The 17,251-nt window shown below is 43.1% G+C and overlaps 1 protein-coding gene across 1 annotated transcript in view; it reads right to left on the reverse strand.

Annotated features, from left to right (window-relative positions):
• FCHO2 (FCH and mu domain containing endocytic adaptor 2) overlaps nucleotides 1-17,251 on the reverse strand; it is a 138,727-nt gene that overhangs the window by 97,507 nt on the left and 23,969 nt on the right. Inside the window, exon 2 of the mRNA XM_077287864.1 lies at nucleotides 60-151. Within this exon, the coding sequence (XP_077143979.1) occupies nucleotides 60-151 (92 nt within the window). The remainder of the gene's footprint in view (nucleotides 1-59; nucleotides 152-17,251) is intronic.

The raw sequence follows: 17,251 nt of genomic DNA on the forward strand, positions 1-17,251 counted from the left end.
GGTAAGGGGAGCGCATGATATTACCCAATACATAACGCCCTAATCAGAGAATCACATACCTCTCCCGGATAAATTCTGACAGCTCTTTTGTCGATATCTGCCCATGTTTCATGTTATGGTATAAAACATCAAAGCCATTATTCTTTTCACCCTGTGCAAAAAAAAACCAAAAGAAAAGCATGTAAGCATTCCAACATAGTAACATAACAGTGCTACGATTAATAGTGATGTAAACTATAAGGTATCCATCACCAGACACTGGGTCACACAACCTAAAAATCCAGAACATAGGACCAAATAACTGAAGACATTCAGAGTTTTTAAGTTTAGCACGATGCGACATTCACTAAAAATACATCAACAACAAAGCTTTACAGGAATGGGTTAACCCAAAAACTGGTCTGCTCAACATGAAGGGACTCATGAAGGGTCACTAAATGCAGAATTTCAGAGGCAGTGTCTCTATAAGGGTAGCTCTGCTTACAGTTAGCTTCATACTCCAGAACTTTGTCTATGTAATTCCACAGCACTTTACAGACATTATCGCCACTGTCCCCACTGGGGGTCACAATCCAATTCCCCTGTCAGGAGGTCTTTGGAGATATATACAGATCTACAAACCTGGATCAGTTACACCAGTTTTGTCAGGAGGAATGGGCCCAAATTCTGACCAACTAATGTGAGAAGCTTGTGGAAGGATATCCCAAACGTTTGACCCAAGTCATTCAGTTTAAAGGGCAATGGTACCAAATACTAATAAAATGTATGTAAACTTTTGACTTTACAGTAAGTAATAAAATGCCTTAAAACATTCTCTCTCTCTCTCTCTCTCTCTCATTCTGGCATTTGGCAAACATTAATAATTATGGTAATCCTAATTGACCTAAAACGGGAAAGATTTATTATGACTTCATGCTAGATATTGAGAAAAACATGCATATGTGTTTTTTTTATATAATGTATGCACACTTCTGGTTTCAACTGTATATATACACTGCTCAAAAAAATAAAGGGAACACTTAAACAACATAATGTAACACACACTTATGTGAAATTAACCTGTCCAGTTATGAAGCAATACTGATTGTGAATCAGTTTTCCCTGCTGTTGTGCAAATGCAACAAACAACAGGTAGAAATGATAGGCAATTAGCAAGACAACCCCCATAAGGGATTGGTTCTGTAGGGGGTGACCACAGACCATTTCTCTGTTCTCATCCTTTTTGGCAGTTGTTTTGGTCACTTTTGCATTTTGTCATTGCTCTCACTCCTGGAGGTACTATACTGTAGCTTGACACGGTGTCTACAAACCACAGAAGTTGTTCAGGTAGTGCAGCTCATTCAGGATGGCACATCAATGGGAGCTGTGACAAACAGGGTAGCTGGGTCTGTGAGGACAATGTCCAAAGCATGGTGCAGATACCAGTAGACAGGCAGTACACCAGGAGTCGTGGAGGGGGCCATAGGAGGGAAACCCAGCAGCAGGACCACTACCTCCTCTAGCATGACCGGTTTGACAGTGGGTTAGTAATGGTGTGGGGAGGCATTTCTTTGGAGGGTTGCCCAGCCCTCCATGTGCTAACCACAGGTACTCTATCATTAGGTACCTGGATTAGATCCTCAGACCTATTGTGAGACCATATGCAGGTGCAATGGGACCTGGGTTCCTTCTGATGCATGACAATGCTAGCTAGGTCTTATGTGGCTGAATTGTGTCAGAAGTTCCTGCATGATGAAGGAATTAATGCTATGGATTGGCCAGCCTGTTTCCCAGACCTGAATCCAATGGTGTACATCTGGGCCATCATGTCTTGTTCCATCCACCAATGCCACGTTGCACTACAGACTGTCCAGGAGTTGAGTGATATTTAATCCAGGTCTGGGAGGTAATCCCTCAGAAGAACATCTGCCCAAGCGTTGTAGGGAGGGCATACAGGCATGTGGCGGTCACACACACTACTGAGCATCGTTTCCTTGCCTTGAGGCATTTCCACTGAATTTGGATCAACCTGTAATTTGGATTTCCACTTTGATTTGGAGTATCATTCCAAGTCCAGACCTTCATGGGATATTAATTTTGATTTACAATGATCATCTTTATGTCTTATTGTTCTCAACGCATTCCATTATGTAATGAATAAAGATTTTCAACTGGAATATTTCATTCAGTGATATCTAGGATCCCAGAGCATCTATTTGAGCTAAGCTCTGGAGAACAGAGTGCTGCACCATGCCTGGGCCACACTGACATCTGTTATATTAAACAATTTTGATAAATGAGAACTGTATACATCGCTATTGATCACTGACAAGTAAGAGCCGAGCAGGCAGGCCACACCAACATCATATCTCAAGAAGTGCAAATATGTAATACGTAAATATGGACTTGACACTCTGCCATCACAAGCTATTAAAAGAAGAAACTTAAGAAATGTTCATAGATCTACTCCTAAACACATTGCAGCAACAGGATCTCAGCTTTTACCTGCAGTGTTAACATGCCCACACTACAGTGAGCAGTCTGAGGGTCCTCTCCACTGTGCCCCCTCCCACCCCAGGAATGGCTTCCTGCTCACACTACAGGAGATAGAGGAAGCAGCCCATGAATGAACTCCAGCCTGACCAAGAAGCAAGTCAAGCAGTCAGGGGTCTTCATCCTGGACTGCTTCCTCTGAATGTCCCATACTCCCCCCATCCCTTACTTGGCACAATACAGAGTCTGACCACAGATCAGGTCAGTACAATCAGAGCTGAAACCAGTTTCATTTAACCTTTTACATAAAAAAAACAACTTATTGAAACTTTGTATACGCCACAATGTTTAACCATTTCATATTCCAGCATAATTCCGATTAATGATTATTTATGTAACTTGGCAGATGTGTCCTACAGAAAGATTTCTAAAATAAGAAGAATCTGAAGATGGCAGAGAATTTATGTTTTTAGCTTGAGCAGCTCTTATAAAGAGTTTACAATGAGGGCAGGATAGGCTGAGATCAGCATAAATCTGCACACATCGTAGGATGGAAATCACACACATATGTTGCGTTCTGGTACAGTGCCAAATATGTAGCCAGGATCCCTGCCATCCGGTTTGGTAGACGGGAGCCACGTTTTTGTGAATGTCTGAAAAAGACAAATATTGCCAGGGAGGAGGCCGGCCGGTGTCACAGTGACTCTATAGAGTTCATTCACATTAATGGTTATAGCTGGGCTGTCAGGGTGGTCACTGAAATACGGCTATTGTGGGGGACACCCTGATGGAGAGAACTGTATTAATGTGATCCTAGCCTTAGAGCCCCCCGGAGAGTGTGCGGGGTAATGTACAAGTTCATTCAGACATCAGTGATTTTTCTCGTACAAAAAGCTGAAAAAAAGATGGGGGGTTTTCAATCTTCAAAATGTCCATGAAAAGCCGATAGCACATGGTTGCAACACAGTGCTGGCTGATTTTTTTCATGAATCCACAGTCTTGAACTGGGGAGTTTGATCGGATACTCCACTGAATGAATATATGACAAGTCTCTGTGCTTTGTGCGGACCACTCGGCCCGAGGAAAGAAAATGGGGCATGTGAACTACCCCATAAATATAATAGGGATGCGTTCTATCCGTAAAAAACACAGTCATTATAAGGGGGAAAATGATGCCGGAATGAGCCCTTATACGAGATCTGGAACTTGCGCCTCTCTAGTTACTGCAAAACTAAGAATCCAAGTTTCCATTTTGTAACAGTCACAGGCTGGAGATCACTAGGGTGGTGTGGCTGAGCCCTTGGCCTGAACCATGACTCTCCCCATGCTGCAAACAGAGGCAGCTTTGCCTGTACAATACTGGAGACGTATAGTGACACTTAAAGGGGTTGTCTGGTCTAAAATGAAAAGTCTGTGTGTGACTGCAGACTCATGAATTGCCCCAAGATTCACGAGTTTGTGAGCCGGGAGCAGCGGGGATATATGCGGGGATATATGCAGGGATATATGCGATATACATACTCCTGGGCAGAACCTGCCTAGCGGGCACAGCCTCACTCCATACACTTGCACTGAGCAAGGCTGCCCCTTCTAGATGGGTTCTGCCAGGACCATGCATATCATATATATGACTGCCTAAGCCTGCAGGACAGCTTGCGTTTCTTTGGTACTTGATTGTGGCTCGTTATACACCATCAGGGCTATCCTGGAATGCAATCTGATCAATTTTTCTCTGCTGTGAAGAGAGATTAGCTACATGGGTTGCAAATTTCTTGATTATGTTGCGCACAGTGGACAAATGAACATCAACATCTCTGGAGACGGACCTTGAGATTATTGATAACTTTCAACAATTTTGGTTCTCAAGCCCTCAGATCGCTCTCTTCTCCTCCTCCTGTTCTCCATGCTTAGTATGGCACACGCAGACACACAATGCAAAGACTGAGTCAACGTCTCCCCTTTTTATCTGGTTTCAGGTGTGATTTTCATATTGCCCACAACTGTTACTTTCTGCAGGTGAAATGGACGAGCATCACATGCTTGAAAAAAAGTTGTTTACCCACAATTTTGGAAACATCCAACAATTTTGTCAGGCCAATTTTGGGGGTTTTGTGTGAAATTATGTCCAATTTGCCTTTTTGTCTCTGATTTTTGCATTGTTCCAATACACACAAAGGAAATAAGTATGTGAATAACAAAACATGTGTAATTGCAATCATTTTCAGGGAGAAATACTTTATTTTCTGGAACAATTTCAAGGGTGCAAAAACTTTAGGTTATGACTCTGTTGTAGACCCTGACTGCTTGTAGTAGTTTTGATAGAATCCCTGTTTTGTCTGTTGCAGATGCATTGGTCAAAATGCTGAGCTGTGCATAGCCCCACCTCCACTACTAATTGGCAGCTTCCTGTCTACACTGTGAATTTTTAGCAAGCTACTGTACCAATCAGTGGTGGGAGTGGGTGACACGAAATAGTCTGACTGGCTTGCATATGAGACCCAGTCCAGCATGTGATATTTTCCTGCTGATAAAACACTGACTGTACTGAAACTACATTACAGCCTAATAAGTTACACATCTCTGGATTTAGGTTCTCTTCCCTTACATTATGCTGCTCTCAGATTAAATAGCAAAAACCTGCAGTTAGATTTGCTTTTAAGTTGATTACAGACAACCTCATTGTGTGGGACAAGTTGACAGTGTTTAGTGACACTCACCTTAGTAAACTTCTTTAACATATTTAAATGACCAGACTAATCGTAAAGGCGTGCATTACTACAGGCCTCCTGTCAGTCAGTGTAACAGAGACAGGCCTAGTAGATTGCAATACATCTACTCTATTGAGTAACCAAGTCCCACAGAGGTATGAGATTTAAAAAAAAAAAATACTATAAATTTAAAAAAAAAAAAAAAAAGTTGCGCCATTAAAAACGCATGTGTGATGGAAGAACAAAAATAGTACATGTTTGGTAGTGTCTGGAACAACCTGTGCTATTAAATGGTTAAATTATTTAGCTTCATCGATGAACACTGTGAATGAATGAATGAATGAATGAATGAATGATGATTCCTATACTGCTGTTTATTGCTTTATTCTGCCTTCTATAAACTAAATAAGGCTAGGTTCACATTCATCCTGTGCTCTCTGCTGAGCTCTTATGTTTTGGTTTCTGTCTAAATGTCCAAAAAAAGGATTTATGGAAAATCCTCTGATGGAACCGCTCACGATAATGAGGCCGATGGAGTCACTTTGGACCCGGTGTGCGAACGGGTAACTCAGTCTGCCTCTGTTTCTGCGGTGTCCTGTGATTTTTGGCATGTACAAGAAGTGCAGTCAACCTCGCTTTTGTGCACCTCTAAAAAGACAGACATCGGCAGAACAGAGACCAGATAGAGTCCACAGCAGGTCTGCGTGCCCCATATCATTCTGTAAGGAGTCCTGCCTGAATGATGTTTCCTGTAATTATGATGGAAGCCCCAATATAAGTGCTCAGCGTAGCAAACAAGATTAAAGTGAATCCAGCCTTAAAAGCAATTAAAAAAAAACAAAACAACACACATTATGTACCCCAAAATGGCACCAATTCAACCCACAAAAAACAGCCCCCACTCCGGTCCATTATCTGTTGGGACAAAGGGGGGGGGGTTCTATGTTGCTGATAGGTGAAAGGTTCTGGAATAGTGGCCTGCACTCCCCAAAAATAAAGAAATCTGTGCTCCCAAATACAAATAAACCCTGTTCCTTTCTGTGCCCCAAGCAGTTAATGTTCACATATATAGCATTCCTCTAGCGGGAAAAACCCAATTCATTTTTGGGTCTGTGTCTCCAGTAGCACAAGCTGGATCAATGTATGGGGCACTAAAAGGGCATATTTGCAATTGTCACACTGTAACCGTTATTTCTGGAAAACATCTGTGGAGTTCAGGTGAGGAGTACTTACACTGCAAGACAATAGTCATCGAATGTTGTGAAAAAAAGCGTGTTTCACATTTATCTTGCAGTGTAAACAAGCTGACGATCACCCGATGATCAAGCAAAACACTTGTTATTTAGTTAAATCTCTTATGCAGCATTAAAGATCATCGTTCTCGGAAGTGCATCGTCTGTGCACTCAGGACTCGCATCTCCGAGTATAATGGCAGCATATGGGCACTGTCTAGTATAGATTGCTCGGTGCACATCTATGTAACCAGGCAGATGACCGCCGATCAGTAAACGTTTACTGATCAGCAGTGGTGTTGTGCCACCAGTCGGTCTGTGGAAAAGGACCCTTCCCTAGGTAAATTCCCAGAGTAGGACCTGTTGTTCTTCTACACTGTGTGCAGAATTATTAGGCAAGTTGTTTTTTGATCACATGATACTTTTTATACATGTTGTCCTACTCCAAGCTGTTCAGGCTTGAGAGCCAACTACCAATTCAGTAAATCAGATGATGTGCATCTCTGTAATGAGGAGGGGTGTTGTCTAATGACATCAAAACCCTATATAAGGTGTGCTTAATTATTAGGCAACTTCCTTTCCTTTGGCAAAAAGGGTCAGACAAGAGATTTGACGGGCTCTGAGAAGTCTAAAATTGTGAGATGTCTTGCAGAGGGATGCAGCAGTCTTGAAATTACCAAACTTTTTAAACGTGATCACCGAACAATCAAGCGTTTCATGGCAAATAGCCAACAGGGTCGCAAGAAGCGTGTTGGGCAAAAAAGGCGCAAAATAACTGCCCATGAATTGAGAAAAATCAAGCGTGAAGCTGCCAAGATGCCATTTGCCACCAGTTTTGCCATATTTCAGAGCTGCAAAGTTACTGGAGTAACAAAAGCACAAGGTGTGCGATACTGAGGGACATGGCCAAGGTAAGAAAGGCTGAAAAACGACCACTTTTGAACAAGAAATAAGATAAAATGTCAAGACTGGGCCAAGAAATATCTTAAGACTGACTTTTCAAAGGTTTTATGGACTGATGAAATGAGAGTGACTCTTGATGGGCCAGATGGATGGGCCAGAGGCTGGATCAGTAAAGGGCAGAGAGCTCCACTCCGACTCAGGCGCCAGCAAGGTGGAGGTGGGGTACTGGTATGGGCTGGTATCGTCAAAGATGAACTTTTGGGACCTTTTCGGGTTGAGGATGGAGTGAAGCTTATCTCCCAGACCTACTGCCAGTTTCTGGAAGACAACTTCTTCAAGCAGAGGTACAGGAAGAAGTCGGTATCATTCAAGAAAAACATGATTTTCATGCAGGACAATGCTCCATCACATGCCTCCAACTCCTCCACAGCGTGGCTGGTCAGTAAAGGTCTCAAAGAAGAAAAAATAATGACATGGCCCCCTTGTTCACCTGATCTGAACCTCATAGAGAACCTGTGGTCCCTCATAAAATGTGAGATCTACAGGAAGGGAAAACAGTGTCTGGGAGGCTGTGGTGGCTGCTACACGCAATGTTGGTCGTAAACAGATCAAGCAACTGACAGAATCTATGGATGGAAGGCTGCTGAGTGTCATTATAAATTAAAGGTGGCTATATTGGTCACTAATTTTTTGGGGTTTTGTTTTTGCATGTCAGAAATTATTATTTCTAAATTTTGTGCCGTTATATTGGTTTACCTGGTGAAAGTAAACAAGCGAGATGGGAATATACCGGTATTTGGTTTTTATTAAGTTGCCTAATAATTCTGCACAGCAATAGTTACCTGCACAAACAGATATCCTCCTAAGATAGCCAAATCTAAAAAAAAAAACCACTCCAACTTCCAAAAATATTAAGCTTTGATATTTATGAGTCTTTTGGGTTGATTGAGAACAGTTGTTGATCAATAATAAAAATTATCCTCTAAAGTCCAACTTGCCTAATAATTCTGCACACAGTGTAGAACACTTGGGGTCCACAAATAGAGTCTACAATCTATTCCAGCCAAATCTGTACTTCAAAAGTCAAATAGCGCTTCTTCCCACATATGGGGGAGATATTGAGTAACAAAATATACCGCACATTTTCTCCTACTCTCCTTGTGAGACCTTTTAGGGTTAAAGCAATACGTTGAAGACAATTTTTTTTTTTTTTTTGTGAGTTATTTCCCTGCATTGTTTATAATGGATTAGAGGGTTTTTCAAATTGCAAAAAATCATGTAATAAAACCCAGAACAATCTTTATTATAAAATGAAGGGCAAACTATGCCACCACAAAGTGACCAAACCACAACAAAAACAAAAACGTGTTCCACCCAATTAAAAACTATGGGATATAGCTAGCAATCCCTGCACCGGCTCCTAGATAATATCTGCCTACCAGCGGAGGTTGGCACCCTAGGGGGGAGCGTATCGGCGCCCCCGCTCCTCGATGACTGACCCTAGGAGCCCTGGTATACCCTGCAACCACTGGTGAGTCCCACTACCCGTAGGCTAAAGGACCACTATATCTATACAGAAAATAGCTATTCTAGGGAAAGCTAGCACCCATAGACATGTAAAAACATTTTGAACACACGAGGACCAGACCGGTGTAAAAATTGGAACGTCTGAGCAGATGTAGGTAACTATTTATGGTGGCTGATTAACAGATACACCCCTACCCCTCAAAGCGGGGTTACCCGGAAATATCAAACAGATACTCTAAACACTGAGCACCAAGTGTGTGTAAACCAGATCCGCTAATAACTGATCACCAAGTGTATGTGTCATCACAATCCGGATCCACCTATACCAATTCAATTCTGATATCAATACATAGCCTGTTGATGCTTATAGACCACCATCTGACATCAATACACACACAATCTGCTATCAATACACACACTATTGGTGCTTAACAGCCACCATAACAAAAATACCGGAAAGAACCATTGATACTCATCTGCATCACGCCAGACTTCCCACACAGTCTGTCCTTTCAATATTAACGCCTCAACGCATTTCGCCTGCCTAGGCTCATCAGGAGGCTTGGTGAACTGATATCTTTGTGGCCCAAACAAAATGGCTAAGTGCCCGCCGATATCCACCTACTTTTATTTCTCCCGCTTGTTGCGCCGTGTCCAGGCCACTCCCCCCCGCTTCCTGCTTTGTAATCCCGTCATCTCATACAGATGACTCGCAGGCGCATGCGCGGGCTGGAGCGCAGAACCGCCCGTCCGTTCTATGCAAGCTCATCACAAGCGTGCGAGCGCTTCCGGTTCAACCAGAGACTACTTCCTGTCTGCGTCACACCAAGGCGCTCGCCGTGAGTGTAATTTATAGCGGGTTGCATAGCAACCACATGGAAGCGCCTGCTTATTTATGTTCTAACACACACACTATTGGATACCTTCGGAACGACTGGGGCAGAATGAAATCAAAAAGGGCTCACAAAGTCCCCAAAAACGCATACACCAAATGTCACCTGTCAGGGTGGGAATACTATATCTAACAGCCTAGCGCATCTACCCACTTCTTTATATCCTTGTATGCACTAGACCCCTATGAAGCTGCTGGGATATTAACAGAGCCCAAGATACGCATACGTACTATGTCACTTATGGGGGTGGAATTGTTATGAATGTCACACTCTATAAAATATCTTCACCTATCCACCCACAAAATACCAAGCGTACATTCTGCCCAATCCAGGCACTCTCAAGTAGACCCCGCTCCATCTCTGTAAATGGCGTGTAATAGGGAGAAAATAAAGAGGAACAAGCAATATCTACGATAAAATATATAAATATATATAATTTCTGAAAACTAAGAAATCTAAACATCAATTTGCATGGTTCAGTTGCCGGAGACCCTGTCATATTCCTTTTATGTCCAGGCATACGGGGGACGGACCTCCCAGAACATCACAGACATTTATAGAAAGCATGCAAATGAAACCTGTTCATTTAGCCCAAGAGGTTCCCGGGACTCCATTCTGAAGATCCATTCACATTCGCGACGTAGAATTGATCTATCTATGTTATCCCCCCTGGGGTTTATATTGACCACCTCCATAATGGTAAATCTAACTCCCGTTATATCATCACTATGGTGGGAGCGCATGTGTTTAGCTAGTGGGGTATCCCGGTTGTTTCTGATGTCTCCCATATGCTCCCCCACTCTTCTCCTGAACTCCCTCTTTGTCTTGCCCACATAGTCTCTAGGGCACGGCAGGAGGCCACATACACAACACCCGTCGTCTTACAGTTCGAAAACTCTCTATGGTAGAAGGTTTTCCCTGTGGCGGAGCTCTGGAATCTTTTGCCAGGTTTCATCCACTTACAGAGGCTGCAGTCACCGCATTTGAAAAAACCGCAAGGTCTCCTGTCCAGCCATGTACTCCCAGTCTTAGGTCTCTGGTATTGGCTATGCACAAGCATGTCCCTAATTGACCTGCCCTTCCTGAATGTAATATTCGGGCGGTCACCAATCAGTTCTTTCAAGTCAGGATCAAATTTAAGGACGTCCCAATGCTTTGTAAAAATCTGTCTTACATCCTCATGTCGTGAATCAAAAGTCCCAATGACCCTCACCACGTCCCCAGGATCATCCTTTATACGTTTTTGTAACAACCTCTGGCGATCCGTCATTCTGGCACAGTTAAATGCTGTATCTATAACGTGTCTCGGGTACCCCTTCTCATGGAACCTGTCCGACATATCTGCCGCCTGACTTTTAAACATATCCAATCTGGAACAATTTCTCTTCAACCTAAGGAATTGTCCCTTAGGGATCCCTCTCTTAAGGGGAGTAGGGTGGTGACTATGCCAGTGCAAAAGGCCATTCGTGCTTGTAGGCTTACGGTATATGCTAGTAGAGACTCCTCCATGCGCCTCCTTTTTGATTTTAATATCCAGAAACGCTAGTTCCGCCTCATTAATTTCAAAGGTGAATCTAAGGCCCATATCATTGATGTTAAGGACTCGCAAGAACTCATGGAACTCCTCCTTTTGCCCCGTCCACACTACAAGCACATCATCGATATACCTATACCACATAGATATATGCTCATGCCACCACTCCTCCTCACCAATTTTTACACCGGTCTGGTCCTCGTGTGTTCAAAATGTTTTTACATGTCTATGGGTGCTAGCTTTCCCTAGAATAGCTATTTTCTGTATAGATATAGTGGTCCTTTAGCCTACGGGTAGTGGGACTCACCAGTGGTTGTAGGGTATACCAGGGCTCCTAGGGTCAGTCATCGAGGAGCGGGGGCGCCGATACGCTCCCCCCTAGGGTGCCAACCTCCGTTGGTAGGCAGATATTATCTAGGAGCCGGTGCAGGAATTGCTAGCTATATCCCATAGTTTTTAATTGGGTGGAACACGTTTTTGTTGTGGTTTGGTCACTTTGTGGTGGCATAGTTTGCCCTTCATTTTATAATAAAGATTGTTCTGGGTTTTATTTCCCTGCATTATAACACTTTGTAGGTTCAAAACATTCGCTACAGATCTAAATTAATTCCTTAAAGGGTGCAGTTTTAAAAATGGGGTCACTTTCTGGACGCCTCTGCTGTTTTGGCACCTCAGGGGCTCTTCAAATGTAACACTGTGTTCACAATCTATTCCAGCCTAAATTACATTGCAAAAGTCAAGTAGTCCAACTTCCTCTCCGATCCCTGCCATGTTCCCAAATAGTGGTTTTCCACGGGTATTGCCACCTCCATGAGAAACTGGGTAACAAATTGTGGGATCCATTTTATCATATTTACCTTTTAAAAAATAAAATTGAAGCGATAAAGGAATTTATTAGTGGAAAGGAATAATTTTTCATTCTCACTTCCCAATGCACCTGCGAGTTCAAGTGTTCTTCACACCTATAGCTGACTTCCTTGAGGGTGGTGGCTTCTAAAATGGGGTCGTATGTGGGTAATTTCGGCTGTTTTAGTACCTCAGGAACTCCAAAATTACAACATGATAGACAAATAGCGCTCCATTCTTCCCAGCTCTGCCATGAGCCTAATAATTTCTGAGCAGATGTGGTATTGCCAAATTCGGGACAAATAGCACCAAATTGTGTGATCCATTTTCTACAATAATTACACCTCTGTCAAAATGGAAACATGAGGCAACATTTTATTAAAAAAATAAACACTTTTTAAATTTTTCCTTCTACCGTTCTGTGTTCATTCCTATGAAACACTTGAAGGATTAAACTCCCAGAATGAAAGTTTTGGACATATAAGCCCCTCAGTCACTTCAAAAGTGAAGTGGTCCCTAAAAAAATTAGGATTGATGCTGATGTAAAGTAGACATATAGTAAATGTTAATCATTACCTTTCTGGTAGGTATGGTATATGACTATCGGATTTAATGCCATAAAAATTCTAATTTTAAAAATTGCTAATTTTTTCATGTTTTCATAAAAAATCTAATATTTTCAAGAAATGAAAAGCCTATCGACCTAAATTAATAATTATGATAAAGTAGAATATAGCACAAAAAAACCCCTCAATCACTGGATGTGTAGATGTGTTCCAGAGTTACCACCACATACATGTCAGATTTCAAACATTTGGCCTGGTCAGAAACGTGAAAACTGGAGATGGCGGAATGACATCTTGCCATGTCTTCCCTGAACACGGAGCTACACATCTGATAATCACAATACAATTATGTACCATAAGGCTATAAACGCTACAGTTTCTCATTGGTGAGCACATATGGAGGTGCATGACACATTTATCTAACACACAGCATCTGTAATATCTGTGGTCACAGAATGAATAAGCAAACGCCTCCATAAGCACAGACCATGCAGAATATGGTTGGTCTTATTATATTTCTTTCACAATTATTCAGTGCTCAATATACCGGACCACCAAGCCACTTACAGCGCAGGCGCCGGGGACATTAATGAAAGCACAGGAGGTGGCGCCTGGCGCACGGAGGGGCCGAGTGATGGTTGGGAGGCAATTGTGTCCCGGGGGAAAAGACGTGCCACCCCCCGAACAGACTACAGGTAAAATTTAAAAAACAAATATTGCAGCATTGGAAGGGACCCCAAATAAAAGAGCCACCTTGACAGAATGCAGCATTAGTGCTGCACAAGGTGGCTCTTTTAGTTAAAACGCCAGGGGGGGTGACAGGTTCCCTTTAAGCCTTGAAAGGATTAAGAAATTGCCATTCGAAAATTTGGAGGCAATTCACAAGGAGTGGACTGCTGCTGGAGTTATTGCATCAAGAGCCACCACACACAGACATATCTAGAACATGGGGCTACAAGTGTCACATTCCTTGTGTCAAGCCACTCATGACCAATAGACAACGCCAAAAGCATCTTACCGGGGCCAAAGAGAAAAAGAACTGGACTGTTGCTCAGTGGTCCAAGGTGATTTACAGATTAAAGTAAATTTTGCATTTCATTTGGAAATCAAGGTTCCAGATTCTGGAGGAAGAGTAGAGAGGCCACAATCCAAGCTGCTTGAAGTCTAGTGTGAAGTTTCCACAATCAGTGATGGTTTGGGGAGCCATGTCATCTGCTGGTGAAGGTCCACTGTGTTTTATCAAGACCAAAGTCAGCGCAGCCATCTACTAGGAAATTTTAGAGAACTTCATGCTTCCCTCTGCCGACAAGCTTTTTGGAGATGGAAATGTCATTTTCCAGCACGACTTGGCACCTTTCCACGCTGTTAAAAGTACCAATACCTGGTTTAAAAACAACAGTATCACTGTGCTTGATTGGCCAGCAATCTTGTCTGACCTTAACCCCATAGAGAATCTATGCGGTATTGTCAAGATGAAGATGAGAGACACCAGACCCAACAATGCAGACAGATCTGAAGGCTGCTATCAAAGCAACCTGGGCTTCCATAACACCTCAGCAGTGCCACAGGCTGATCACCTCCATGCCATGCCGCATTGATGCAGTAATTGATGCAAAAGGAGCCCGGACCAAAAGTATTAACTGCATTTCGTCATTCCAAAAGTTAATTGTAAGAAAATAGCGGCACTCACCAGTTGGCTGATCTACAATGTTTAATCCATGTGCAGGTTAATACAAACACATCTTGGAAAGTGCAGAGGGTGCGGGGAGTGCAGAGGGACCCGTAGAAGTGCTAATCGCACGAAACGGCCGTCGTCCCTCTGCACTCCCCGCACCCTCTGCACTTTCCAAGATGTGTTTGCATTAACCTGCACATGGATTAAACATTGTGGATCAGCCAACTGGTGAGTGCCGCTATTTTCTTACAATTAACTTTTGGAATGACGCACTGCAATTCTTATACATGTAGCTGAGCACCATAAATGCAGTTGCTCCACGCCGACTGCACCCACATGGAGAGACGTGATTGAAAGTCTGCGTGCTGTGATTCATGTGGTCCTAGTGCCATTCCTTTTCTGAAGATCATTAACTGCATTTACTGAACATACATTTCAGTAGGCCAACATTTTGGATTTTAAAATCATTTTTCAAGCTGGTGTTATGAAGTATTCTAACTTACTGAGATAATGACTTTTGGGTTTTCATTGGCTGTAAGCCACAATTATCAACATTAACAGAAATAAATACTTGAAACAGATCACTCTGTTTGTAATGACTCTATATAACATATGAGTTTCACTTTTTGTATTGAAGAACTGAAATAAATTAACTTTTTGATGATATTCTAATTTAGTGAGACACTTGTATTTTGTTAGATTATATGGAAACAGGCTGTATTATCTACTATATAATTGTCTAAGGGTCACTTCCGTCTTTCTGTCTGTCCTTCTGTCTGTCTTTCTTTCTGTCTGTCACGGATATTCATTGGTCGCGGCCTCTGTCTGTCATGGAATCCAAGTCGCTGATTAGTCTCGCCAGCTGCCTGTCATGGCTGCCGCGACCAATCAGCGACTGCCACAGTCCGATTAGTCCCTCACTACTCCCCTTCAGTCAGTGCCCGGCGCCCGCTCCATACAGCATACACACACACATATATATATATATATACTGCACACAGTACACATAACACACCACACTGGCGAGCTCGCAGTCAGTCTCACCCTCCGCAGCCGCCATACATGCGGTAATCACTGATCACTGCGCGGTTTTCCCTCTCTCCTGATATTCATTACATGGTATAATGTCACCGCCAGTGATGATGTCACCAGTGATGACATCACTTCCCGCAGGCGCCGCACACGCTGTCAGCTCAACTGTACGGATGCGGTCAGCGCGGCCGCAGGCTCCCGGGGCGGTGCGGGGACATGGTGACCTCCTCACAGTACCGGAGCCGGTGTCTCGGACTCTCCTGCAGCGGCGGCTGTGGCGGAGACCCGGAGCATGAGAGGCGCCCGGTGATTGGCTGACATTGCTGTTGCTTTGCTGAGAAGGAGCAGGGAGGACGGAAGCATCGGCCGGAGGAGGCGGCACCGGGGCTGGAGTCTGCTTCTTCCTTACTACTGTGTCTTGCACCTTACTGTCCTATATTCCAGCCCATAGTTCTAAATTTGGGAACTACAAGTCCCAGCAGTCTGTCCAGAAGGATGATGGGCATTATAGACTCACACCATACCTTCGTGTTGTGTTTTTTTTTTTGTGGCTGGGCAATATACTACGTGGCTGGGCAATATACTACGTGGACATGCATATTCTAGAATACCCGATGCGTTAGAATCGGGCCACCATCTAGTTATACATAAAAGCCTAAAAATTAGAATGTTTCCAAGGAAGCACAGTTGGAGAGCCTGCAATAATGAGCTGATTGGAATAACAGCCAATATGTTCAGACTTCCACTAATAATATAGCTGGCCATACACGTTACATGATGACAGACATCTCGTCTTACCCCTTCATGCACAGGCATGCTTTAGCTGGTCAAGCAGACATGTTTTCAGCAGGAGTAGAGTAGTAAATTGGATAAAACAAGAACATCTTAATAATGAGGCCAATGAGGAAGCTTCCCAGCTGTATTGCCATACTTCTGACAGGGCAGCGAGCCATTATCATCGGCCGAGACTCGGCTGTGGGGACAGTGAATGAGGTCTGGTCACTAGCACTTTGCGCATCAGTGGATGTACACACGGCTCTACTAGTTGATGCCATAAAAATGCCATAACTCTATAATGGTTCTTCTGTTAACAGGGTTGACCACGATGAATTAATCAGTAGAATAGGTCATCAATATCAGATCAGTGGGAGTTCATACCTGGCAGCACCACTAATCAGCTAATAGCAGGCCGAGGCGGCTGGCTGTAAACAGTGTACACAGCAGATACTGAAGTTGTGAACTCCTTTACCAGCATATAAAGTACAAAAAAAATGTTTCTTTTTATGACTTATGCAATGAATTTGATGTTTCATGTTGGGGATGTGTTTTGTATGTACATAGGCATAGTGTCATGTACCTCTGCCCCCCCAGGAAACCCTTGCCATAGCTTAGGGCTGCTGGCAATCAGCTCATGGTCGCTGGTCACCCTAACAATAAACTGTTACAGTATTTCCGGGAGAACTAATTGATACATTTAGTAGGATGCTTGGCCATTCTGAACTGCTCTTTTATACATTTCAAAACCCTTTATGTTGTAGACAGTAGTTCTACATTCTTGAAACATTAGCATTTATCAGAAACTTCCTAGCATTTTGAAGTGCCTTTTTAGTGCCGGAGCTATGAGAAAAACTAATTAATGCCAGATTATGCAGCAGGAAGAAGTGCTTAAGCAAACACAACATAATCCAGCTCTTTAATGTGCCAGCAACTCTGTGACCTTGCACAACTGGTCTCATATTGCCAGAAAAAAAAAATATATTTCCCAGTACTGAGAGTCTGCAGCTCCAGTCAATAGTACGGCCTGCTTGTGGACAGGAAGCCAGGGCTGATCCTCTCACCGCTGGTACAATTCCACTGCTAAAG

This window comes from Ranitomeya variabilis, chromosome 1 (assembly GCF_051348905.1).
Source record: "Ranitomeya variabilis isolate aRanVar5 chromosome 1, aRanVar5.hap1, whole genome shotgun sequence".
NCBI lineage: Eukaryota > Metazoa > Chordata > Amphibia > Anura > Dendrobatidae > Ranitomeya > Ranitomeya variabilis.